The following is a 25,817-nucleotide window of genomic DNA, read 5'->3' on the forward strand; positions in this document are numbered from 1 at the left end:
CCATTCCCATAGCATAAAAATGTTTATCCATGTATCCAGCTGGAATCTCTCCTTTTAATTGAGGACTGCTGCCTTATCTTGCACCATCATTAATAACCTGACTCTTTCTTTCATAATGTCTTTGTAGGTACTGGAAGACTCTTACTAAGTTCCTTTGAAGTTTTCTCCAGGCTGAGCAACTCCTCATCACTTATTCCACAGGGATTTATGTTTTGCCTAGCAACACATTGCTTGGTATCTATGATGATTCAAAAGGTTTAAAAATAGCATTCCAGCAGAAAGGAAGTGTCTCATTTTCTTCTGACAGCAGCCGCATGGTTCCCTTAAGAGAACCTCACATTTCTTGATTCTGGTATTGAACTGCACAGACACAATTTCTTTTGCCAAACATAGTTGTGCAAGTAAATAGCAATGTAGATCCAGGCTAGGCTTCAAACCCAAAATATTTTCTGACAGTTTACTGTCTTTTCTGAATGCAGCACTATTCTTACCTTATAGCTTTCAGCTCCTTGAATTATATCTTTCATTGAAGCAGACAATTGATCTTTTTCTGATCGAACCAACTCCAACTCTTCCTTCAGAATCTGCATCTTATTAAAAAGAAGTGTGTGTCATTAAAACAAAGCCTCCCATGCAAAATATTCTTCATATTGGGAAGTAGTCAGGGTACCTCTTTTCGGCTGGCATCTAATTCTTTCTTTGCTTTCACAGCAACCACTTTTATTTTATTTAGCTTCTCTCCTTTTTCAGCAGATTCTTTTTCGAGCATCCCTAAGATAAATACATTAGAAAATTAAAAATTACACCTTTCCATTTCTTCCCAAGAAGGGAAATAAAATGAAATTCAATTAGAACACAAGCATCAGCATGACTTTAAAACCAAACAAAATATAAAGCAGGGGGAGATGTTTGAGTGTTTCATTCAGTGAAGCATTTAATTTGAAGCTAAAATATCCAGACACACAAAGAGCTTAGGTGCAATCTTTCCCTGGACAATCTTTCCCCATTTCAGAAGTTTCCATCACAGTTAAGAGCCATATTCCTGTCTACTTGTACATAAATTTAACAACTCAGAAGCATTTTCCTGCTAATGTGTTGGGATAACTGCAATAAAGCATGAGTTTTGGCAGTGTTGCTTCCCTTACCTCCTGGTAGCCAGAGGGATTCTTACTGATAATTTTCCCACATTTAAAAAATAAAGATTAAATCCACTATACGGTTTACAGACAGATGTACAGAGGAAGAAAAAGCCTTAGAAAGTATCAAATCATACCCAACTTAAAATTGCTAACAACATTTTAAATCCCCAGTGGAAGGAATGCTGTAGGAAGATGCATTAATATCTACTTCCCCATCTTCCTTGACTTGTGGAAATACAGGACAATCATGCAAAGAAAGAAAAAGTAACAATCCAAAGGTAAAAATCCATTTCTATAAAAGAAAAAAGTGAGAAAGATACCAATTTTTTCTTGAAGCTCTGCTACTGAAGACTGTTGATCAGTTTTCTCGGTCATTGTCTCCATTAAATTCTGTATTATAAACAAAGATATGAGAAGTATTACAAACATTTCTTCGTGCTACCTGTTTTGTCCCTATCAAGCCACCAGAAGTTTCAGCTACAGCTAAAACTGTCTATGTTCTTACTACCAAGAAAGCCTTTATAAGCAACTTTGTAACAGCTTGGTGAAAGTTATGTTGAAAGCAGAACATTCCAATCTTTCAAGAGCTGCTTTCCATCCTGTCCAAGGACAAAAAAGGGGAGACAGGAGACACCCTCCTTCTGCAGCTGTCAGCTTTACATAACCAGAAATTCCCAAGACCTGAAGTTAATGCAGATCAAGCAGTCTTGTTTGAGAAGGAATCACAGAAAGTTAGAGGTGAAAGATTACCAGGTCAGTTAGTGCATTTAGTCAATTGATTGCTTCATGGGATATCGACAGGAAGCAAGGTTCATATACAAGTAACTTTTGTCAAAAAAGTATTATGGTTGGTTTTGTTTCTTTTTTTTTTTTTTTTCTTGGGGAAAGAAGGGAATTCTGAGGTGCTAGAAAACTCAGAAATATGTGCTTTCTAGAAGGGAGACTCACTTTCAGGCCAAGGCAAAAAAAAAGAATAAAAAAAGAAAAGAGAGAATTGAAAGTATTTTTTGAACCTTAATTCTGCAGACTTTAGAGGTTTAGTCTTTATACTTCAATAACAAAATATAACCTTTAGAGAACTCAGTTCGTCTTTCACATTTCTAAGCTCAGTTTCCTTTTGCTCCAGAATGAAATTTAAGTTGTCTTGTTTTTCAGATCCTTTTTGCTGTTCTTGTATTTGACTTTCATAAAGAGCAAGTTTTTGACTGATTTCTTCAGTATTAGCTAAAAGATCTTGATTTTCAATCCTTGTTTTTTCGCTGGCATTCCTCAGCTCCTGGATATCACGTTGAAGTGCTTCTTTTTCAGACAACACTCCTTCCAGCTCTTCTCTCAGGAGGTTTTTTTCTTTTTCGAAATCCTGAATCAGGGATCTGTGCTCTCTATGTTGAGATGCATTTTCTTCCTGTAGTCTCTCAACTTCTTGCTGCAAATTAAGTACCTCCTCCTCCTTTTGTAGAGCACGGCACTGTTCTTCTTTAATTTTTGACAAGCATTCATTTGCAATTTTTAACAAGTTAAGAGAATCATATTCTTCACTAGAATCTGAAATGCTGAACCCCACTTGCTCAAGTAAGTGGTACAGCTGAGCTCTTACAAGGGATGTGTGTTCTTGTTCATTTTCAAGTAATGTTGATATATGGTCTTTTTCTGCAGTCATCATTTGTAGTTTTTTTTCTAAGCTTTCAGACTGCTCTTTCAATACTAAACAACTATCTTTTTCAGCTGTAGTCTTTCCCAGCTTTTCACTTAATTCACCTTTTTCCTGAATGTGCTTTTTATTTTCCTCATGAAGAGTGTACACTTCAGACGAAAGCTGCTCTTTATCACGCACCAGAGATTCAATCTGTTTTTCTAGTTGCTCTAGCATTTGAGCATTTTCACCCTTTGAAGTTAAAGCTTCATTCAGTCTTTCTGTTAATTCCTCTACCTTTTGCTTCAGGTCATTACTGTACTGGTTAGCAACATCTGCTTCTTGCTGAAGTTCCTGAATTTTAACTTGTTCTTGCTTGCACATTTCCTGAAGGGTTTCTCTCTCTTCACCCAAGCATTTTACATCATTTAAAATATCCCTGTTTTGATCAGTAAGAGCAATGATCTTCTCTTCCAGTTCTCTTACAGTATTCTCTTTTTGGTTGATGGAGCTAATCATCGTGTTATTGTCCTCCTGAAGACTATCAATTTTACATTTAAGTTCTTCTATCTCTAACTGATTAGATGACAAGTTTTCTACTTTTTCCTGGAGGCGATTTACAGTTTCAAGAAGAACATCCTTTTCATTGAAAGCAGCCCGGAGTTTCTGTTGCAGCTGACTGACATCCGAAGCCTGCTGCTGTTTCATTGATTCAAACTCCTGGCTGATCTTCCCAGCAGATTCGCCTAGCTCAGCCTGTAGAGTTTCCATTGTTTCTCTCAGGCTGTTGTAATTGGACACTGCCTCTTCTTTCTCCTGAGTTAGCTTTTCAAGTTGTTCTCTAAGTTCCTGCATTTCAAAAACTAATGCCATCTGTTCTTTTTCAGAACCAGATAATAAAGTTTCATTTAGTTCAGAAATTTCTCTCTTGTGTTGATCTTTCAAAGTCTGAATCTCTAATCTGTGCTCTTTTGCAGCAGTTTCATAGTGTTGTCCTGCTGCTTGAAGCTCCAATTTTAGTTTTTCAATTGCACAGCAGTAATCTTCTTTACTAAGCTGTAATTCATTTATCTTGAAGTCCAAGTCTTCCCGCTCATGAAAGTACTCATCCTTCATACGATGGATTTCCTCTTCCAGTTTTATCTTGACATTGCTCATATAAGTTAACTCATCTTTTAATATACTATGTTGGGACTGGAGTTCTTCTAAACTATGCTCCAGGTACCTAATTTTTTCTTCCATTTTTGCTTCTACATAAGGTTCTTCTTGTGTATCTGCAACATCTATCTTGTTTTCTAAATTTTTATTTAAAACTTCTCTCAGCTGCTCCAAGTCATATTCACGCTGGTCAGTCTGAGCACGCATTTCATCCTTGGCATTTTTCTCTGCCAAATTGTGCTGTAACTGATTTATTTGATTTTGCTTTTCTTCATTTTCTTTAGATGATTTTTCAATCTGATGCATTAATTCTGACACCTCTTCCTGATGGGCAATTTTTAAGTTTTTAAGCTCTTCATTCAGATTTTTTATTTCATTATGGTAACACTGAGAGTTGCTTTGAATAGTTTCTTGCAGATTTGTCACTTCTTTGTTTTTGTCTTCATTCACAGCTTCCAGCTGCTTGTTCAGACACAGAATTTGCTCCTCATAAGTAGATTTAATTCTTTGGACATCATCTTGTAATCTTTTAACTTCTTTTTGACTATCATTGTAACATTCAACTTGTTCCACCAGCTCCATTTGTTTCTTCACTTGTTTATCTAATTCCATCTTAAGCTTTTTTAAATCCTCATTGTGCTTGCATTGTGCATTTGCTAATTCACTCTTCAGAGCTTTTATTTCTTCCAGAGAGTCAATTCTTGATCGTTCCAGTTGCTTCTGCAATTCTTCTGTTTTAGCCACTGCAGCCTAAGCAAAAAGCAAATTATTAAATACTGGTAATTTAGCAGACAGAATTTCCAAATGAACTGTTTACAATAATTAATTAAAAAACACAGTAGTCCTCAGTTTTAAAAACTGCTATAACTTTTAAATATCTAACTGTATTAGGACAACTCAATTCAGAAGACACTCCATGGAGTACAAGAATATTTGCAAAATGAGAAACGAAAACAAAGTCCTAAATAATGTTTACCAGCATAATTTCACAACATGGTCATGACAGAGTTTAGCTCTAGCAACTATTCTAATAATGTATTAAAGATCAGATTGCTTTTAGTGCATTAAACTCAGGTGTCCGGAATATAACAATGTCCATCAACTGCAAGCAATTCAGTCTTCACTTTATTACTAACTGAGATTATTGATGTAATATAGATGCCTTGGCTGACAGACTCCTTCTTATGAATATCTAAAGGTAAACCTCATATGAATATCTAAAGGTTTACCTCATAAAGGTAAATCTGTGCTATCCATAGAAAGACAGAGCTGATTGATTGAAGTCTATTTAGGCTTTTAATACACAGACTGAATTCTTGCAGCTGTGGAACTAGACAGTGTATCTAAGAATTTTTATTTATTACTATGAACTAGGGGGTACAGAGAAAACATGCTCTAATATATAAAGCCTTTATATTGTTTAAGATTTTTTTTTAAGAGATGAAACACAGGTAGGTGAAAAAAAAGATTAAAATTAGATACATAACAAGCAAACCTAGAAAATAAATACAATTCTGAAATATTTCAGTAATGTTCTGTGGCTCATTCCAGTACCTCTGCATCCTGCTTTATTTGAATATTTTCTTTTTTCAGGGCTATGCACTGCTGCTGACTTTCAGCTTTTTCCAGAAGCACAACATCCAGCCTTTCTGTGAGAGCCTAATATTAAATGAGAAAGATCATTGAAAGGAAAGTTTCTTAACAATGGAAACAGTGATTTCTGAAAAATGTAGGAACTCACATATTGATTATGACTCTTTTTGTCAAATAAATATATCAATCTGGTTTCAAAAATTGCTTTCAGCCCCAGTACAACTGATATAAAAAATAGGTAGACTAAAACAAGTCTAAAACACATGTTGGAGTGTTTTAAAAATTGTACTTGGGATCAGCTAATTTTTTATTACCACGTGGTGGTGGTGAAGTTCCCTGTCTGTAGAAAAGTAATCTCCATCCAAGTTATTTAGAACAATTCTCTGAGAAATTCCTTCTCACTACCAGTTTTCACTTTCATATGCTATGACTCTTATCCCGAGAAAGACAGATTCTTAAAGTATTTCTTGTGACATGCTATTTTAATTATGTGTTTCTAATCTCATCAAATGACTGTCTCTGATTTTTTCTAAATGGCTGAAGTCTTTCTGCAATGGTCACTCCAAAATAAATAAAAGCTGGTTTAACCAGCCGCACAAGGAAAAGAGTCGCTGTGGGGACATTCCTAGTCATGGAATAGTTTGGGTGGGTGGGGACCTTTAAAGCCACCTAGTCCAACCCTCTTGCAGTCAGCAGGGATATCTTCAACTCTATCAGGTTGCTCAGAGCCCCAGTCAACCTGACCATGGATATTTCCAGGGGTGGGGAATCTACCACTTCTCTGAACAACCTTTTCCAATGTTTCACCACCCTCCGTGTAAAAAATCCATCTTCCTTATATCTAATTTAATTCAACCTTCTTTTAATTTAAAACCATTAGCCCTTGTTCTATTGCAGCAGGCCCTGCCGAAAAGTTTGTCCACATCTTATAAGCCTCCTTCAAGTACTGAAGTGTTGAGGTAACTCCTGCCTGGAAAGTGCACTACTCTGTGCTACTCCTCACAGAACCAAGGATGTTTGCTGGCAAGTGGAGTAAGGATGTGAGGGGAGAAGGAAAAAAAGGGTTTTTTTGGATTCCTGCAGATTGATTCCATTCAATTTGAATAATGGTTTTCAAGCTATTTGCTATTTATCAGATTATTTCTGTGGATTTATTTCAGCTAACTTTACATAATACAATAGAAACCCATTACATATTCCTACCTGAATAATATCATCAGCTCCTGCAGTAGCTGCTTTAGATTTGAGTTCTTCAATTTCTTTCTCCAGTTCTTAAAATGTAAACAAATTTCACAGTATGAATTGATGCTGCATCACAGTAGCAAATTTCTAGTAAATCCTGTGCCTGACAATGCTTCTATTCATATCAGAGATGTCTTTTACTTCATCAATTTCTGTTTGTTACTGAGTGATAGACAGGACTAACAGGAAGAGAACAAATATTCAGTACTACTCCTCCAGTCTCGACACCAAGCATGGTTTCCTGAGGAAGCAAAACTTCCTTGCTTGGATAGAGGGACAACAGATAGAAATTCTTCTGATGATCATCTTACCTTCTATTTCATGGTCAATTTAAATCAGAGGAAAGATACTCAGTTTCTACTGTCTCTCTAAAAATAGGCATCAAGCAGAAGAACAAGATCATATGAATAACCACATTGAGGAAAGCCTGGTATAGCCCATTTCTGTATCCTTATTGTTTCAGTGGGCAGCTACCAGTAGTCAGCATAACTGTCATTCCAAACAAAGGGAAATGACACCACCCCAAGTGGTGGGCCACTGGAGGAAAAGGGACAGCAGAGTGGAGAAGGACAGCACATGGGAGCACAGATTTACATGTACTTTTAAGCGTTAAGCATAAAATTTTCTTTGGTATATTTTACAATTTCTTGTTAAAGCAACAAATGATCAAATATAAAGTAGCAAACTATCTTAAAGAAGCCATTGAACTCTACAACAAACTATACTCTACTAATTATGCAAAAAAAATCAGACATTTCTCCTCCTATTTGCTCCCTGAAAAGCAACTTGTGCCAATATGGGGAACAGACAATGACAAATCCCACTTCAACTTTTACACAACCTACACTGTTCCATCATGCCATACTGTCAGGCCAAAATTAATTTAATACCTGACAAAAGCAATACTCCTTCTCTTTCTCAATCAAATTACTTCAGTCCTTATCCTCCCACCACAAATAGCAAAATTGAAGAAAAATAAAATCTAGTATTTTTGCCTAGAATTTAAATCTACCTATCAAAACACACAATGATATTTGAAAAGGTCAGGTAGTGCCAAGCATTAAGGCAGAAATTTCACTTTCCAGATACCTGCACATCTTGACTTCACTTTCTGTATAAGCATCATTTGCTTTTTTGCAAACTTGATGAGGTCTTCTTTGGGCAATGTGTCCAGCTGTAAAAAAAATATGCATCAGAGAAACCAGTTTCCTGTAACCCAGAGGGAAACAGAAGCATGGCATTTTAGCATCTGACTCCCAAGAAACTGAATTTTAGGACAGGAAACTCTTACCATACATTTGCAAGAAGAATAACATTTCAAAGAACAGTCCAAGTTACTGATGTTCTGTTATCTAATCTGTTATTTCAATTACAGTAACAGAAACTACTCTTCATTCTGTACTTTTGTGAAACAATTCCAGAGCACACAATTGGGCAGCATCAGTTAGGAAAACCCAGTTAAGAAGGATTATGATTCAGTGATACAATTTGAACAATATTTTGAAAATAGCATGCTGACCTAACATTGTCATTGTTTAAATTTACTTCCAACGTATGCAAAGATGTCTGGGTCCATTATGAAACAGACTGCTACCAAAACTGGATGCTATTAATAATTTATCAAATATAACAGGAAGTGAGCATACCAAAAAGAGATCTTTTTCTCATGGTTTCCAAAACACTTTATCTTAATGTTTATAAGTTAATTTTTCCTGTCTAGAAGAAATGTTAAAAATATCTTTGTCTTCCTATTAGTCACAGCTTACATGCTAAACTGTAACCCTTGGAACCACTGAAATCCAAATAAATTAGGTTTGTGAGGACTGATTACCTTTGATTTGCCTGATCCTGGTGTGCCAGAAGACGCCACCATCTCCTGCCCACCATCTTGAACCTACAGCAAAATGAAGTACAATCTGCAGTAATGAACTTTTCAGTGTAAGACTACCAAAAGAACTAACTGAAAGTCTTCAAACAGAGACTAACTGAATATAGCAAAAGCACAAGAAAAGAACTAAAATAAAGTTTTAAAACAACACATATTTGTAGGATTAGTCAGAAACATAATGGAAAATGATCTATTGTGATTATTAGAAGAGCAGAATAGAAAGCTCCCAATGTCCAAACCAGTATGATCTTATGATTCCATTACTGAATGGACATCTAGGGCCAATATTGCAAAATAGTTTTATTTACAAACAATTTTAAAAGCATGATTCACTACCTTGTTCGTAAAAGAGCCATTAAAAAAAAAAGGCAAGAACAACAAAAAGAACCCAAACCAACAAAGCAAAAAACCCTCACAAAACCCCACAAAAAACTCAAACAAAAACAACAAGAACCAAACAAAAAACCCCACAAAAACAAACAAACCAATCCCTCCCCCCCCAAAAAACAAAAAACAAAAACAAAACAAAACAAAAACAAAAACAACAAAAAAACCAAAAAAACAAAAAAAAAAACAAAAAACAAACAACAAACAAACAAACAAACAAAAAAAAAAACAAAAACAAAAAAAAAAAAAAAACAAAAAAAAAAACAAAAAACAAAAACCAACAATACAACACATGCAGAGGAGTTGCACTTAAATCAAACCTTGGGAATTTTTGAACCACATAAGCTCCTAATCTTTTTTTGTTTCCTTCTTAAACACACTGTTTTATCACTACAATTGTTAGCCTATCAAATATATTCCAAAAGATTTGGCAAAGTCAGGGCTCATTTGGACAAATTATAACCCCTCTATTCTTTCTTTAAAACATCCTAGTTCCCACTAGGATTGCTGGCCTATCAAACATATCTGAAAAGGTTCTGCAAATTCTGGGCTCCCTATCCCTAAAATACATGCAAAATGCCTTCTACTAAACTTCCACAGATCTAATCTAGGAGACTGTTGCTTTACAGTGTTTTATATGGGGTATGTTTATGTAAAATCAGGAACACAAAGAAATGTATGCAGCCACGACACTGCGAAGGAAAAGGGAACACACACTTCCAATATACTAGGAATAGTATTTCCAAGCCTTGACCTTTACCCTGCTTTTTTCCTCACACTATCATATGTCCATGGGTATAAAAGTGAAGAGGTGTATATATAAATATTTGTAATTTTATATATCTAGATGTTTGTGTGTCCATGTGTATGTATGTATACACATAAACCTCCACTTTTATTTTGCTACTCTCTTTACTCTTCCAAAAAACCCAAAACCCTTATAGTAGAAACTAAGGAAGAACCAAACTACTGGATCTGAATATTTTGATAATAAACAATCACTAATAATTTAGGCAGAAGAGGTGACACAGATAGTAAAAAGCATCACCCTTAGAAATATGAGTTCAAGTACAGACCAAGGACAAAGGCAGCTATAGTCATCTATGTAACACATGTGCTAAGTGTTTGGTTTTGGTTTTTTTTTAAGATGGCAAAAGCAAACTTATTAGAAAAAAATGTGTTGTAAAGCATTAGGGAAAAAACAGTTCTAAAGTTAAAGTTTCGGATTTTCTTAGCACGTAAAACTTTGCCAACATTTACACTCCTAATATTTTTGCCCTTGGACAGCATGATGAATTGTAACAAACTGCATGTACTGTTCAGAAAATGACAGCTCACCACTCTCCCTACTACAGCAAGGTCAGATGAATTTTCTTCTCACAATACCTTTACTCCTTTAAGCTAATACATACAGAGGCAGAATCACACACTGTGTAAAACAATGCATCCAGTTTTGCTGTTCTGGTAACAGAAACCAGAAGCAGATAACCTCGAAGGCTTCACCCACTTGTGTGAAAAGAAAAATGAGAAAGATGAGGTACCAAAGAAACCCTGAACTTTCCACTGATGAGTTGTATCCAAGCTATGAGCCAGCAGCTACAAAGTATGGTTTCAAGCCCAACACAATCCTGCATCATTTCTAGTCCACCATTCTGAAATCTGGATGCTTGCATAGTATACTGATATATACATACACACATATATTATTTTTTTAGATTTTATTTCAAGCCTACTTTACCCCCTACACTACAAGGGGTTTCTGTGCCACACTTAAACATGTTCTATGTATTTTAACTGCTATCTATCCCTTACTTTTGCATAGCTTAACATACCCTTAGAAAGCCTAACCAAGGCATAAATACATCAGCCTTTGCAGTGAACTGTGGCAGTCATGGCCACCACGAACAGAATTTTCTGAGCAATGTGCAACTCTTAGACATCACCAACTCTAAGCGTACCAAGTCACATCAAAACGCATTTTGAATTGTGATTGCTTCAACCAACAGTGGAACTGAACCTCTATTAGCATGTGGCATGCAAGCAGCACAGACACCACCAGGAGAGTTAATTTAATGTGTGAACTTTTCAACGTTGCCTTTGGATTTGCCTTGGTGTTTATGAAAGCGACACTAGACACAGACACCCCAGTGGCTTTATTTGCTTGTGTTGGTAGGTGTTTCACAGTTGACGCACTGCTAACACATGGGATCACCACAGTGGAAAAGGAGCCCTTGTCCGCCCTGGGTGCTGTCCCACAGTCACCGCTCGCCGGCCGGGCCCTGTGTCACCCAAGGGTGGCTCCCCTCGCCAGCCCGCGCCCACAGGGCGACGTCCCCACCTTCCAAGCAGGAGGGTCACTAACAAGCCCCTTGCAGCCCGCACCGGCGCTCGCATTTCCGCGGGGCAGCGGCAGGGCCGCCCATGCCACCCCCGGGCCCCTCACGGCTGCGGGGGCTGCGAAGGGCCGTCCCCGCGGGAAGGGAGCGGAGCCCCGGGGTGGGAGGGGCTGGGCCGCGCCTTCCCCGCTGCCCCCGCTCCCGCCAAGGTCACGCACCGGCCCCTCCCCGCCCGCCCCAGCCGCGGTGCCCCCCGAGCGTTACCTCCATGGCGGGGCCGGCCGGCTGCAGGGGCGGGGAGAGCGCGGCGCCACAGCCGCTGCCAGCGCCGCTACATCCTCCCCGAGCCGCTTCCGCCTCCGTCATCCCGGCTCGCCGGCTCGGCCCGGCCGTCACCGAGCGCCGCCCCGGGGGATGGACGGGCGGGGCCCAGCCCAGGGCCCGCTGCCTCGGCGGCACAGCCCGGGTAGAGCGGGCCGTGGGCCGGGAGGTGGGCAGCCCTGCCGACCTCGTGTTCTCCGCCTTCTAAAAAGGGCAAAGGGGCCGGGGTACGGCTGCAGCACGACTGCTCCTCGCTATTCCCCGTTCCCGAAGGGCTCCCGAGGGCAGCGCAGTGCTGTAGGCGCGTCTCCCGCTGCCTCCCTGAGGAGAGCATCGGGTGTAGAGTGAGGTGCTCGCGAAATTAGCGATTATTTATTGAATAAACGCGGCGGGTGCCAATAGGATGGTGCCAGACTTTTCATCGGTGCCCAGCGACAGGACAAGGAACAATGGCCTTAAAGAAAACCGCAGGAAGTTTGACTCCAACATGAGGAAGGACTTTACACTGAGGGCGGCAGAGCACTGAACAGGCTGCCCAGGGGTCTGGAGGAGTCTCCCTCTGGAGACATTCAAACCCTGCCTGGATGCATTCCTGTGTCACATGCTCCAGGTGACCCTGCCTTGGCTGGGGGTTGGATGGGATGATCACCAGAGGTCCCTTCCAGCCCTAAGAATTCCATCATTGCGTAAATTCAAAAATGGATGTGAAGGACTACCAGAGCAAATAGCAGCACCTAGCTGTTATGGCTTGTAATTGTGTGGTTTTTAAGAGACTTTTTATGCCCGTTTGAGTAGGTGTTTGAGGGGAACAATGCCTACTTTAAAGGGCACACATTTTTCATTGTAACCATGCGTGTACTTTGGTAGTGCCTGAATAATTTTTCACATTTCATGATAAGTAATTGATTTTTAATGAAAAGTTGCCTGGGAAAAACATTATTCTGTTTATGGTTCACTGGGTGAATACTGAATATCACCAAATTAATTATAATGTCATGAGAGAGTATGCATTTTAATAAAAAAAGAGTTTGTCAAAATACTTGTCCCGGAAGAGTAATTGCATTTTCCCAAGTCTGCTTACTGTCATTCTTCTTGTAAAATTTAAATGGCAAATAGTGACAAAAATCAGAAAGTTTCTTCACATATACTTAAGAAAGTGTTTCTTTTTTCCCCCTCCAATGTATTCACTGTCCATTATATATATTAATATATACTTTTTATGCAGCTACACAACTGTAGCAGGAGCATATGGTTCCATGCTCACAGAGGTTACTGGCAAGGAACAGATGTCCCTAACCAAACAGCCTGATGGTGTTTCCTAATTTCTTCTATTATTACACTTTTTAGAAGCCTCAGAGGGCATTAAACAGATTAATTCTTTCTTTCCCCTTTTTACATTGGGGTACCCTGAATTGGTTTCCTATGCCTGTGCACTCTGGTCTAATGTGGGGATTTCACACAATTTCTAGAAGAATCTTTTGAGATAGAGTCCTTCCAAAACCATTCCATAGCAGAAGCTTTTCACCCTAAACTATGCCATACTTCCTGGCTCTATGCTTTGAGGTCAGCCTACAGCTGAATTTGGATATTTAGGAAGAACACCATAGGAAACTAACCTTCTCTTTTGGGAAACCACAGTGAAGACAATGTCTCATGCAAATTTGTTCCTTCTGCCTATCTTCAGGCAATATGTATTATGTACCAACTCTTGGGTCATCTCATGGTTTAGCCTACAAAGGAATTGATTTTGGAGCTTATCCAAGGCAGACACAAAAGAGTTTTCAGAGGTGTTAGTAATGAAGACAATGAACTACCAGCTCACTCATTGCAGGCTTTCTGAAGCTGATTCTGGCTAGGGACCACTCAGCCCCCCTTCCCTGAGCTCTGCATTCATGTGACACTCTTATTTGACAGAGACAGGCCAAACTTCCCCTCCCACCCTCCATTTTATGCAACAGAGTTTTGTACATTTGAGATTTTCTTAACAGTCTTTCATTCTGGTCCTAAATTGCAACAGCAATTGCAAAGAATTCTGGTTATGGAATGGTAGAAGAATTTTAAAAGTTTCTAGAAGAACTAAAAGAAAAAAGATTGAGAATTTTGACTGTTGATTTTTTTTTCAGTTTATTACAATAACGTGCAAGTTGCTCTGAATTTTGTGGGGAAAAATGTTGATTTTTACCTGCAATAGTCTGATAAAATTTTCTTAAATGATTTATGAATTGTGTCTTATCTATCTAGAAGGAGACAGTAAGCTGATACATAATAATAAGTGCAGCTAATTTGAGACAAGATAAGTGAAAAAAACCCCAAGAATAATTTTCATAGTCCATATATACCATGATTTTATTATCTTTGTAAAAGATAATTAATTCATATTTCTAAATAGCATTGTCTATGTAAAACAAGACTGCCAAGAGATTTATGAGATGTGTTGGGGCAGAGCATAACAAATTTTCAATCCTTCTTTCATTGAGAAGCCAAGTCCCACAGGGCTGTAATTAGCCCTTACATCAAGGCAGGGTACAAATGCTTGTTCACTATCATTGGAATTATTAGACCTAGAAGAATTTTCTGAAGAGCACAGAATGAGAAAATGCCTGTAATTTTGCTACCGGGGACTGTGTTTTCAGCACAAAAGAGTGGAGGCTTGAAATACTTGCCACTGTAGCATCTGTCTTTGCAACAAGTTCTGAGGATCACAGACTCTTAGTTGTGACCCATGCCAGGCCAGTCAGAGTTCTTGCTTTGAGCTGCTTCTTTTTACATGCCTTTTTTACATGCCAGGTTAATATAAAGGAAAATAGCATATGAATTTATAGTATTTTAGCTATTCTGCTCTGTTGGGAAACTTAAAGCACACCCCCTGTGCAGATGAACTGCAAATTATTTGGCTGACTGTGGGACTGTGGCCATTTTGTTGGGCTGAGGTTCAGTAGGTTCCCACAGGAGTGGAATGGTACAGTGAAAAAAAAGTTATTATCTCAGTGCCATTTTGTGTGTGAAGGATTTGCTTAGGTGTTAAAAAAACAGACTGTATATATAGTCTTTAATTCTGGTTTTAAACCAATAAGAAACAGAGGTGAGTAGTTTGGTGTTCTCACCAGCAAAAGCCAACAAGCCTTTTGACAGATTACTGTAAAACTCACACAAGGAACCATTTTGTTTTCACACTGGGGTGAGGTCTGGCTACAAATGCCTGTTTCATTCATTGTTAACAGAACGTGATGAACCTTTAGTTGCACACAGAGATAGTAGCAAATGGAGCTGAGTGTTATTGACACAATAACAAATTACTGTGAATCAATAGGCACAATTTTAACAAATAAAAAAAAAATTAGTTACCTTAATTTTTAGGTGCCTGACCTAAGATTCTGCCTGTACTTGTATTGCCTGTGCCAGAGCAGGACGCAGTGTAGCTTGCATTTGACACGATGCCTCTGTCTCCACAGTCATGTAGGTGGATGTAATTCGATTGTGAGCCTTCAGTTCAGAAGGCAGTCTGAGCTCACACAGCTGATAGATACCAAATGCCCTTGCAGCAGCCTGTGCCAGAGCCCTTCTACAAAGCAATCCATGAGTAATTTGACTCTTTGACATTAACCACAGGGTGCTGCTGAATGACAACTTTCCTGATCTACCTACACAGTGCTTGGTCTGGAGGGCAGGCAGAGCTTTATTGTTATCCAGCCTAAGCCCTTTATTTTCAGTCCGGCAGCACAGTTTAGTTGCATCTTAGAAGTATGAAGGGCTTAACTCTCATTCTCAATGTGCCTTTAGGCTCACCTACAGCCGACACTGAGACAGACCTTGCAGCATTCATTGAGGATGTGAAGGAAATGAAAACTTCAGTCCAGGCTTTAAATATGTTAATGCACTTCTGAAAAATGCCAGAAATAATAATTAACCTTGTTGTAAAGATAAGACACTTTGTGAACCTGTTGACACAAACAATTAATATAGAGTATGATAGCCCATATCCTGTATGGATAGGACAAATTACATAAAATCTTTGTCCTCTGCATGGTCTGTTTTCCTAACTGGAGAAACAGATTCTTTCAGTTCAAGTATGAAGCAGATAATCTACAGTTAGATTAGTGGAAAGGCAAGCAGTGTCCCTCTGTCTTTGAATGCTAGCTAGGAAGATCCCTTCTCTGTTTCTTTCTTTAATTTTTTTGAAGCTCTGTGCTTCTTTCATTCTCTTTCACAAATGGTTGCATTCCATGTGAAAGTAAAATGTCTCTCCTAGCTGCTATTGACAGCCAATCTTAAGGGGGATTACGATTATTCTAGGATTAATACAGCAGTGTCTTTTAAACTGTATTGAAGCAGGAATCTTTAGTCATTCTCCTGGGAGGATTCGTAGTTGTTAATGCAGAGCTACAAAACAGAACCACGTGAATAGTTAACATGTATTAATCAACACTGACCCTGAAACATTTTTTTAGAGATGAATAACAAAGTTTCTACACTATCAAAACTCAGCAGGTGCACTGTCTTCTAAAAGAAGAAACAAGCGGCATTGAGGAGGTTTCTGTGGGATTGCATTAGCTAAACTGACACAAGTCTTGTTAAGCTGACATTGAAGATGTTGCACCTGAGAAGGTTAGTAAAATCCTCCATCTAGATAACTGGATGAAAAAAAAAGCATGGATGTATATTTAGGACTTCTGTCTAATATAGTTCTGTACAGTTTTATCTCCACAGTAAACAGAGTCATGTGTTTGCATCAGAAGTGTGATTATAGTTTAAATTATTTGAAATAATTTGGCCAAACATGTACAATCTCCTTCTGTAGATGCTCATTGATTTACAGTATCTTAGGTAAAAATATATTCAATCTCTTACCAACTTTCGTTGGCATTAGTATCTCCCTATACAAACACATCCTTTGAAGCTCTTCTGTACATACCAACTGACAGACCTACAGATATGGAAACTAGAAGCACTCTAGATGAGGGCACCCTCCAGTCATCTGCCCAGAAGCATATGCACATATCTATTGACATAAAGTCAAAATAGACACCAAAACATGGTAGATTCTATGTGCTTTGAGGGATGCATACAAGCCATTAACCTTTCCCCCAGATTTTCTTCATAACTACAGGTAAAATAGTTTTCACTGGTAACAATAAACTACTCCCTCTAGTTTTACTCTAGTAAATTATACTCTAGTATAATTATGAACATTTTGCAAATCATGATTGATTGAGTCCATGAGTTGATGTCTCAGCTATGGTGGCTTGAGAAGGCATAAAAAGAGGAAACTGCCCACTTTTTGATCCTCCTGCCAGCTATATTTTGTCAAAATAATTAAGATTTCTGTTTTTAAATATATAGAAGGATAATATAAATAAAATAAGAAAAGCCACTGTTTATGTAGCCACACATCAAGTGTTTGTTCTCCCCTTTTTATTCTAGGACTGCAGTCCGACCTGTGGTACTTTTTATTGGTTGTTCACAGCAGCTGAATTGCAGCTGGTTACCTAAGGAAGTGGGAGCAAAGGTGACTTTCCTAATGTGATACAAGTCCCTTATTACAGTGCCTCTACCCTTGCAGTTGCTATGCAACTCCCTTTTCAAATCAGGCTCAGCCACTGTCAGCATTTTGCTTTTCTGATAGTTTTGAGATTTCAAGGGAGAAGCAAACAGGTCATCTGTGTGACCTTTTGTACAGCACTGCTCATAAAATGTCACCAAACTACTGAGTTAAGCATGTTTCCGTTTACTGATACCTCTTGTGGCACTGAATGAGGATTAGATTGACAAACTGTGCTGACTCACGTGGTTTTATAGAACAACCCAAGAGAGCAGAAGTATCTGAGCGAGCAACACCTTTTTCTCATACTAGTGAGACAAGAAATCAAGTTAATAATAAACAAAACCCAAGCAAGTAGCAGAAAGCTCCTCAAGCAGGTATTCACCCTTGCTGTCATGAACAGCAGTGCCTCTGACAGATAATTTTTTCTCAGGTAGTCATTTTACTGAACCATCCTTTGTTTGTGGGCAGGAATCTATCAACCTGAAGTCTTCTGGGCAGGAATCTGTAGATCTGAAAAAAAAAAAAATTAAAAATTACACTAATGTAGTAAATATATGCTTCCAGTTTCAGTGATTCCTGCATTTTTGGGGGAAACTCTATGGGCCAGGACAATGGAACTCCTAAATTTAACAGGCAACTTTTCGTTTGTTTTCAAATTGATGCAAGGTATTGCTGCCCTTTATGACTGTATTCACTTTAGATATGTGGATTAAATAGGTGGGCTGAAACAAACTTTGCATTTGACAGCAGCTCATATTGCTACAGCTTTTAACTTACTTTTAACTCTCCATGAACCAAAAGGAAAATATCTCCAACAAACATTGTTCGTATTAAACTAGACTAAAATAGACGAAATGAGAATAAGAAGACAGTATTTTCCTTTAGCTGCTGTAATCTACATTCTGTTCCCTCTAACATTCAGAGTGCAAACTCAGTTAAGCAGGAAGTCTTTGTGGCCTTTTTTTGTGTGCCAAACTCAATGATGGCACTTTAAATCCAAAAGTGACTTGATAACAATTGCCTATAATTAAATGAGCTATGAATTGCTTTAGTTATTTTGCACAAACTCAAAGCATGGCTGTAGTTGTGGTGCTAATGCTAAAGCAGAACTGGTTTTTATTTACCAATATCTACCAGGCCATATTGCAACTAAGAGCCCTCAATGAGATGTTTATATTAGGAGTTTGATTAGGAGTAAATGTAAAGGAGAAGGCAATGACATGAGGGATCTGATGAACACTTTTACAACAGTGAAGAGGGAGATGGCATTTGAAGCATTGACTCTCCACCTGGTTCATACCAACTTTCAGAATTTTCCAGATGTTAAGAGAACACTGTGATAGCCAGTTCAGAAGGCAAATGTGAGATGCAGTAAGGACTACTGTGCCCACAGCTAGACTGTAGATAAATGGCTCTATGTAGCCCTTCAGCAAGTTTTATCAAAGGAAGTAGAGTGTTCAGTGTTTTTGGAAATGTTGCTTTTATTTCAACAGCATTTCTTATGTCCCACTTAAAATGAGAGAAAATGAAATTTATTCTACTTTGTGCACTTCTGTTCCTCTCTTTATACTTGACCACCTTTAAATTTGTATATTGTTATTTATTGATTAATGTTTGTACAACCTTTTGCACTCTTTTAACACCTTTTTTCCTGTTGGCTCCTAGTTTCTGTTAGAGTTTGATTTGAAAATGACAGCAGTATCAACTGCAGTTTAATAAAGATCAAAACCCACAGCCTGTCTGAAATATTTTTATTAATGCTGAAAATTACTGTGGTGGGGCTGATTGAGAAGTGTCCAGTGGAATTATTTTCTTCAGGGAGACTTTGACATAATTTGGGCACTCTCCCAGTAATAAAAAATCAGTGGCATGTGAAAGAGAGATCTTGAAATCTGAGGGACACTGACATTTTGTGAAGGAAAAGCAAAATATATAACATGGAAAAGGCTGAAGACTATTAATTTCCATTGCAAGTAATTACAATTCCGCGCGAAAAACAAGCGAAGTATCAGACATTTTCTTCTTATAATCTTCATCAAATTTCTCATTCTGTGCCACAGTGAAATGATTCTTCCAGTCTGCAACAGTCCCTACGGAATGGCAAAAAAAAAAATAAAAAGATTGATTTACCAGTATTTGCTGAAGCTCATTATCCACAACTTATCAGATATTTGTATTTTAGTGCTTATTTCGAAACAGATTGACAACCAGGGAGAGTTGATGTCAGTAACAAACCTCAGTACCTTTTCTCATGAATGGGGAAATGGAGTGATCCATTATTCCTTGAAAGTCTTTAGTGTAGTTTGCCATGGGGTTTTCCTTCATTACCTCAAATGAGGTATTATGGACTATTTTGTTTAGAACCTCCTCACTCAGATCCTTCTCCAGGAACTTTGCAATCTTCTGAATTTCTTGCTTTGGATTCTGCAGAGACAATTACATGGGATAAGATGCAGAGCTAGGAAAAGCAAAGAAATCAAACATTGTGAAAGGGCTGCAATTCACAGACAGAGAAGATCAGGTTATTGTACGGTTTATGGATACTGGCATGATAATATAAAACTGTTGCTTGCAGTTAGTATCTACTAGACTTAGAGATTTCAGAGCTCAATAAAAATATTATCAGCCTTTTACCTCCTTCATATCTTCATAGAAGAGATAGAGAATACGGTGCTTGTCTTTTGCCTTCCACCATCCTTTTACATGGTCATACCAGGATCCCCAGAGGACTAAAAAACAAGTCACATCAGCAACAGCTATAAATGCCCCAGCTGTCTTTAACATGTGGCACTTGTGTTTCCCTCCCCTCCAGTACCTGTGAATTTCCGAGCTGTTTTTGAATCAGTATGGCTGTGCTCTGTGCTTATTACAACATTTTTGCCATGAATCCCTCAGGTTTATGCAGGCTCAGAACAGGATTATAATCAATGGAAACACACATTTCCAGTATTCATTTGATGAGCTGGACAAGACTTGTCTTAATGGGCCCTGCTTTGCGCAGGGCAGGGATTGGGACCATGTGGACAACAAAAATCCATTCCAGCTTGTATTATTTTATGATTCTACCTGGTTATAATATTTGCTATGCTATCAGAAGTGCCTGCTTCTCTCAACTAAGTGTCAAAATTATTAGCTAAGACAGAAGTGCATATGTTCTATATGTCTGCACTGGGACGGATGGCTCCCAGGCTGAGCTGCACAAACACAAGACATACGGTCTCCTTTGGGCATGTGACTCTCATGCTGGTCCAGACAGTGGTATTTCTAGGCCTACATGGTGGCAAAAATATTAATCACCCAAGGAAGCTTTAATAACCCAAACTGTAAACTGCCACCCACTTGACCAGGTATTGTTTCTTAGATATCCTGTGGTATCAGCACCTCTTTTAGGAAGGGAGGAATCAGCTTCTGGGTTTCCCTGCCCTTAGTTAGATAACTGTCTTTGTTCAGATGCCTGATTTTTAGATACCTTTATTTAGGTACAAAGACTTCCTTATCTCAAATTCATGCTGCACATTTCTAGCAAAATTAACTCTCCACTTCTTTTTTAAATTTCGAATTCTATCAGGTTAGAGTAAAACCAGTTAAACCATTGTTCCTTTTCAAATGGCTTCTTTTAATTTCAGAGAGAAGAGATGAAATCTGAAAATTGTCATATATGTTTCTGAATTATAACAGAATAGAAAGTAGTGTTTTTATTTTTTTCTCAAAATGGGAGCATAAAGGTAGATTTTTTTCCTTTAGGTAATAATAAAAACCTGTGAATTAAGAAAAATTATGGTTGAAACACCTTCAGCAGATATCCTTCCACAGTGTCTGCACCGGATTTCAAACCATAACTGAAATTAATAAATCAATGCCATGCATTCTTAAATGATCAAAGTCTCTTATACAACTGATTGCAGTTAATTACCTTTTCCAGTCATGAATTTCTCCACAAACTCCTCCCAAGTTCCTGGATCAGGCAATCCTTTATTCATTCTGTGGAAATGGTAGTATGACACCAGGTTGTCTTTTGCATTTCTTGCCACATAGATTATCTTTATCAATATGAAAAGAGGGAGAGAAAGAAATTAACTTGTACGTACAAATATAGATATTGAGCATCTCCTGGCATTTTCTCTTGGAGCCTCCTGGTAGAGGTTTAAGAGGTTTTGCTTTGAAGATGCCATTTTCTAAAATCCAGCTCAGGTAACTTAGTTGTGACTTTAGATTCCCAAGGACTTTGCACACTAAAGGGAAAATATTTTTGGAGACCTTTTGATTTCCCAGAGATTCTGGAAAACATATTCTGCCCTGGTTTATGTCACTTTCTTTGTCTGTGAAGTAGAGTAGGCCTCTTCAGCCTTACCTTACAGTTTTGTTCCCAGAAGGATGGAGGCAACAGCTGCGCGGGCAGATGAGTTTTTATTGTTCGTGGAGATGGCATGGCTTCAGCTAACTCCAGACCTGTGGGGTGTTTAATTATGAGATGTGAGTTGTTTTCTAAATTGCACTAGCACTTATTTCCTATGCTCACACATGTGATTGTGACTTTTCAGCACTTTGCCTTGCATTGATCATTCATCTCCAAAGCACTTACATAGCAGGGTAACATATACAGCATCACATAAGCATCTTCAATGTTTCTAGAGAAAATTTTACCTGTGTTTTTGAGTAGAAAAAGGGAAGAACTGATTTATATATTTTTGCTTTCTGGGGCCCATACCTAACTCCTTCTCTCCAAGGGATTGTGATGAGTATTGATTTATATTTATCCAACCAAAGTTTTCCTTTGCAATATTTAGTGGTCTCTCTCCACCTAACAGGTAAGAAATTTTAGTTTCTTTCTAGGATACAAGACTATGACAGCTGACTAGACTTTGTGGATAGCACATAAAGAGAAACTAGGAGAATGCCAGTGGATTTTCAGTATCTATGGATATATGGGACAATTTGGGAATATCTGGTGATATTTGAAAATGTGTTATCTCCTCCCATCTCCCTTTTAAACATCTATCATGACATCCGTAATTTTTTCCCTGTCATCATCTATCGTTGTCTGTCATCAATCATTTTTTGTCTCTCTCTGTGTCAACATATTCTAGCTTAGAAGAAAAAAAGTAGCACTTCTGCAGAGCTAATCAAGATTTTTAGCTTCAAATGTAAGAGTCTGACAATGATATGTGTGGAAATGGAGCTCTTTCTAGGGGAGAATTTTTAAAGAAACTGCAAACCACTTAAGCCTGCTGTTTTGTCTGAATGTTCCATAGTTTGTTTAGATAACTAGACCCTTGAACTGAGCAGCAGTTACTTGAAACAGTAGGAAAACCACTGAAAACATTATGCAGCTTTTGGAAATATGTCCATGACACAGATTTCTCTTCCATAGGGCCTGTAATCACAGAATGGCATTTAATTGCACCTATGTTGCCATTTTATACATATCTGCTGCTGAGTATCAGCATTTTTGATACTGTTGAGTATCAAACACAGCTTCAGATACCACTCCAAAACATGATTCAGCAGCACCTGAAGCAATCACATCTGCCAGCCCTGCAGCACCTTGAGTATCCCTAGATGTTTGTGTTAAAGCACTTGAACTGGTCCCTAATAGCCAAAATGGTGCTTAGTTCAAGAACAGAGCAAGTGGGACATTTTCCAAGAAACTTGTGGCATCAGCACTATGTGCTTGTTTTGTTTCATTTTGTCTGAAATATAAATAATATTCACCTGAGTAACGTGCAGACGGAGGCTCTGGCAAAAACCACTCAAGGAAAGGGTGGCGTTTGTATGTAGTCTCACGTTTACACTTCTCAGTATCTCCATTTTGTTGAACCATATCCACTATCTCCTGTGTCCATGTGGTACCTGAAAATACCAAGTGTTTAAATGTTTCCCTCCAGGATAGTCAAGAGTTTCTTCTACAAGGGAACTGAAAGCCAGAATAATGGACTCTGTGGTAATGGGGGAAAGAATGGCATAGAAAATAATAGACAAAATGGAAAGAGAGTATAATATAGGCAAAATGCCTAATTAGGCAACAAAGCTAATTCCCAAAGCTCAATTCAGGAATTCCATTTTAGACAGACTTCTTGCTTAAAGAAATAGCTCCCACACCAGTATGGAAAAAAACACTGGGATAAACTCACTGTTGTTTGGAGATTTTATTATTTGCAGAGGCATGAAACTCTCTCCTTTCATCCCTCACAAATGTTTAAGTATTTCTATTTTGTTTTCATACTGAATTTGAGTAAAAAAAATGCAATACCTAAACTTCAAGTGAGTAAAAATTTCACACTGTTTGGAAGTATAAAAAATTGTCAGTATTTGCAAAGTTTCCATTTTGAAACACGTTAATGAAGGTGTGTACACCGTTTCATCTGCCCAAGTGACTGCAACATTTTGTAAGAGTTACAGTATAGTGTATCTCATGTGTCTCTTTTCTTTTATAGCTGTCATTGCTGTGTCAACCACATCTCCCTTGAGCTACTCTAGCGGGTCAGCTGGAGAAAAGGCTGAGGGATAAATTGGAAAGCAATTTGGGCAGGAGATTCAGCCCTTCTTAAGATGCTTGTGTTATGCATCTCACACAGATATGACATAATGTCAAATTGAATCCTAACTTTATTTATTTTCAGTTCAGTGGCTGGAAGGTTTTAATCCCAGCTGGATAAAATAATATAGTTTTCCCTTCAGTATACAAGGAGTAAATCAAAAGCTTTCAAAGTTTTAGAAAACTAATGGCTTTTTTTTTTTTTTTTTGTTAAAAACTTATTTTTCCCCCACTGAAAAAAAAAAACAAAACAAAACAAAAAACCAACCAACCAACCAACCAAACAAAAAAACCAAAACAAAAACCAAAAAAACAAACAAAAACAACAAACCCTAAAAATTGTTGCTAATTCAAATAATTATTTTTTTTAGGCTGATCAAGTTCTCCCATATCCCATATTCCTGAATCTCCAAAATTGCACATGTATTTATTCATACAGAATTAATACTGATATTTGTTACTCATTGTTCTCTTGTGTAGTAAATACAAAGGATCTGATGAAGAGGAGAAATATTGTCTTGTCACTGGGTAAAATGCTAGATAGCTAATATCAGTGGTGGTGTTTTATTTTATTAGCTAAAATTATTAAATTAATTTAGTTATTTAAAAGAATTAATCAATTTTTAGAAATCAGCACTAGTTTACACAAGAAATCATTCCCCAAATACATAATATGTTCCAGTCATACAGTCAGTTTCTATTATTTCTTAGTAATAATCACTTCTTTCTAGGCACTGCTAAGTCACTACAATTTGGTGGAAAACTTCTGTTGTCACCATTAATATAGATGTGTATAATCTCAATTAAAGGTAAAAGTTATAGGTCATAAGACTTTGGTGATTTGTACTTCAGTAGTAACGGATGCATCTGTCAAAGAAATGAGGAGTTGCTAGTCACAGCAACAGCTTCATGCCTTTAAAATATGTCTAGTTTGGAGTTAAACAAATATCAGTCACAACTGAATAAATATAGATCTCAATCCCAACAATAAGCGCTATGCCAAACTTTTCTATTCTGTTTCCTACCCACACCAACCTGCTTTTGCATAGGTTGCAATGAGCACATCATCAGGCCTGGCTTTGAACTTCCACACTTGGTCCCAAATGCTGGCAATTGGTTGTATGAGGGCAACACCTTCCACTTCAAATAACTCAGATCGAACAACTGTCTCTCCCAGACTCAAATCTTTCATTTTATCCATGGCCAGTGAGAACTGCGTGAAGAAAGGCTTAGAATTAACATGGCTGCTCTGAAAAAAAAATTGAATTTTCTCATCTTGGGGTCTCTCTTATTGACCAAATTCCATGTCTTCTGATTTCTTTGGTCATGATTTGGCCTATCTGGGTCCATCAATAGATTTCTTAAAGCCGGGTCTCATTTTCAGAAATGCATGGTGTATTGCTAGTGGTAGTTTTCTGTGTCTCTAAAATTCACTCTGTTTACTCAGATATGAAAAGAGAAAAAAAATCATTATTCTCATATCAAATACATTTATGTGGAATTCTGATGGTTGGTATGAGGTCTTCTAAAGGAAAAAAAGAAATCAGAGCTGTGATTCAAAAGAAGGCAGAGAATAACAGCTGGCAATGAAATCAGCATACAGCACCCAACTCTTCCTCTGTGAAGAAAATAAACAGAAATGCCTGCTAACACACCCTTTGCGCCTTATACTTACAAAAATATTTGCAGACCTTTTCTGTGTTTCCTTCCTGGATCTTTTAGTTCTTGGAACTCTTTGCTGTGTTTTGAAGTATATTGCACATAAATAACCTGAACTAGATTGATCATTAACTAAAGGTTGTTAGACCTTAATTATGTAAATCAATCTGTTTTACAATACCTAGTTATTGATTTCTGGATTTCTCCCAGGGAGACCTCTTAGGTGTAACATTCAAAGCTCCAGAGCCTGGTCAGAGGAAAGCTGTTCTTAAGGGGAGGCTATAGAAATAATCTCAGTTAAAAACATCAGCCAGAAAAAAAAGACATTTCAATCTCAACAGCAAATATTGCTAGAATATTTTGTTTAGTTTCCTTGTTTACTCA

The 25,817-nt window shown here is 37.9% G+C and overlaps 2 protein-coding genes across 2 annotated transcripts in view; both read right to left on the reverse strand.

Moving 5' to 3' along the window:
* Positions 1-11,742, reverse strand: part of GCC2 (GRIP and coiled-coil domain containing 2) — a gene marked incomplete at its 5' end in the record, with an annotated part of 29,942 nt that extends 18,200 nt beyond the window's left edge. The window contains 9 exons of the mRNA XM_083884852.1: positions 492-590; positions 671-771; positions 1,460-1,529; positions 2,209-4,680; positions 5,485-5,589; positions 6,727-6,794; positions 7,855-7,939; positions 8,597-8,659; positions 11,641-11,742. Of these exons, the coding sequence (XP_083740978.1) occupies positions 492-590; positions 671-771; positions 1,460-1,529; positions 2,209-4,680; positions 5,485-5,589; positions 6,727-6,794; positions 7,855-7,939; positions 8,597-8,659; positions 11,641-11,742 (3,165 nt within the window). The remainder of the gene's footprint in view (positions 1-491; positions 591-670; positions 772-1,459; positions 1,530-2,208; positions 4,681-5,484; positions 5,590-6,726; positions 6,795-7,854; positions 7,940-8,596; positions 8,660-11,640) is intronic.
* A 7,231-nt stretch (positions 11,743-18,973) lies between these two features.
* Positions 18,974-25,549, reverse strand: SULT1C4 (sulfotransferase family 1C member 4). Its single transcript, XM_083854569.1, has 8 exons — positions 25,450-25,549; positions 24,810-24,987; positions 22,952-23,089; positions 21,591-21,688; positions 21,153-21,279; positions 19,874-19,968; positions 19,483-19,663; positions 18,974-19,329 (listed from the first exon to the last, which is right to left on the reverse strand). The coding sequence occupies exons 2-8, from the start codon at positions 24,973-24,975 to the stop codon at positions 19,217-19,219; spliced, it is 918 nt and encodes a 305-aa protein (XP_083710695.1). The 5' UTR covers positions 24,976-24,987; positions 25,450-25,549; the 3' UTR covers positions 18,974-19,216.
* Positions 25,550-25,817: the final 268 nt, after the last annotated feature.

The sequence above is a fragment of the Zosterops lateralis genome (assembly GCF_965231275.1).
Source record: "Zosterops lateralis genome assembly, chromosome: 2".
NCBI lineage: Eukaryota > Metazoa > Chordata > Aves > Passeriformes > Zosteropidae > Zosterops > Zosterops lateralis.

What these genes read in the sequence shown, in the direction of transcription:
- SULT1C4 (XM_083854569.1), bottom strand. Translation starts at nt 24,975, where the DNA reads ATGGATAAAATGAAAGATTTGAGTCTGGGAGAGACAGTTGTTCGATCT. An exon ending in TGCAACCTATGCAAAAGCAG is followed by an intron (nt 23,090 to 24,809) that starts GTTGGTGTGGGT and finishes TGGTATTTTCAG; the next exon opens with GTACCACATGGACACAGGAG. An exon ending in TTCCCCATTCATGAGAAAAG is followed by an intron (nt 19,330 to 19,482) that starts GTACTGAGGTTT and finishes GCCATTCCGTAG; the next exon opens with GGACTGTTGCAGACTGGAAG.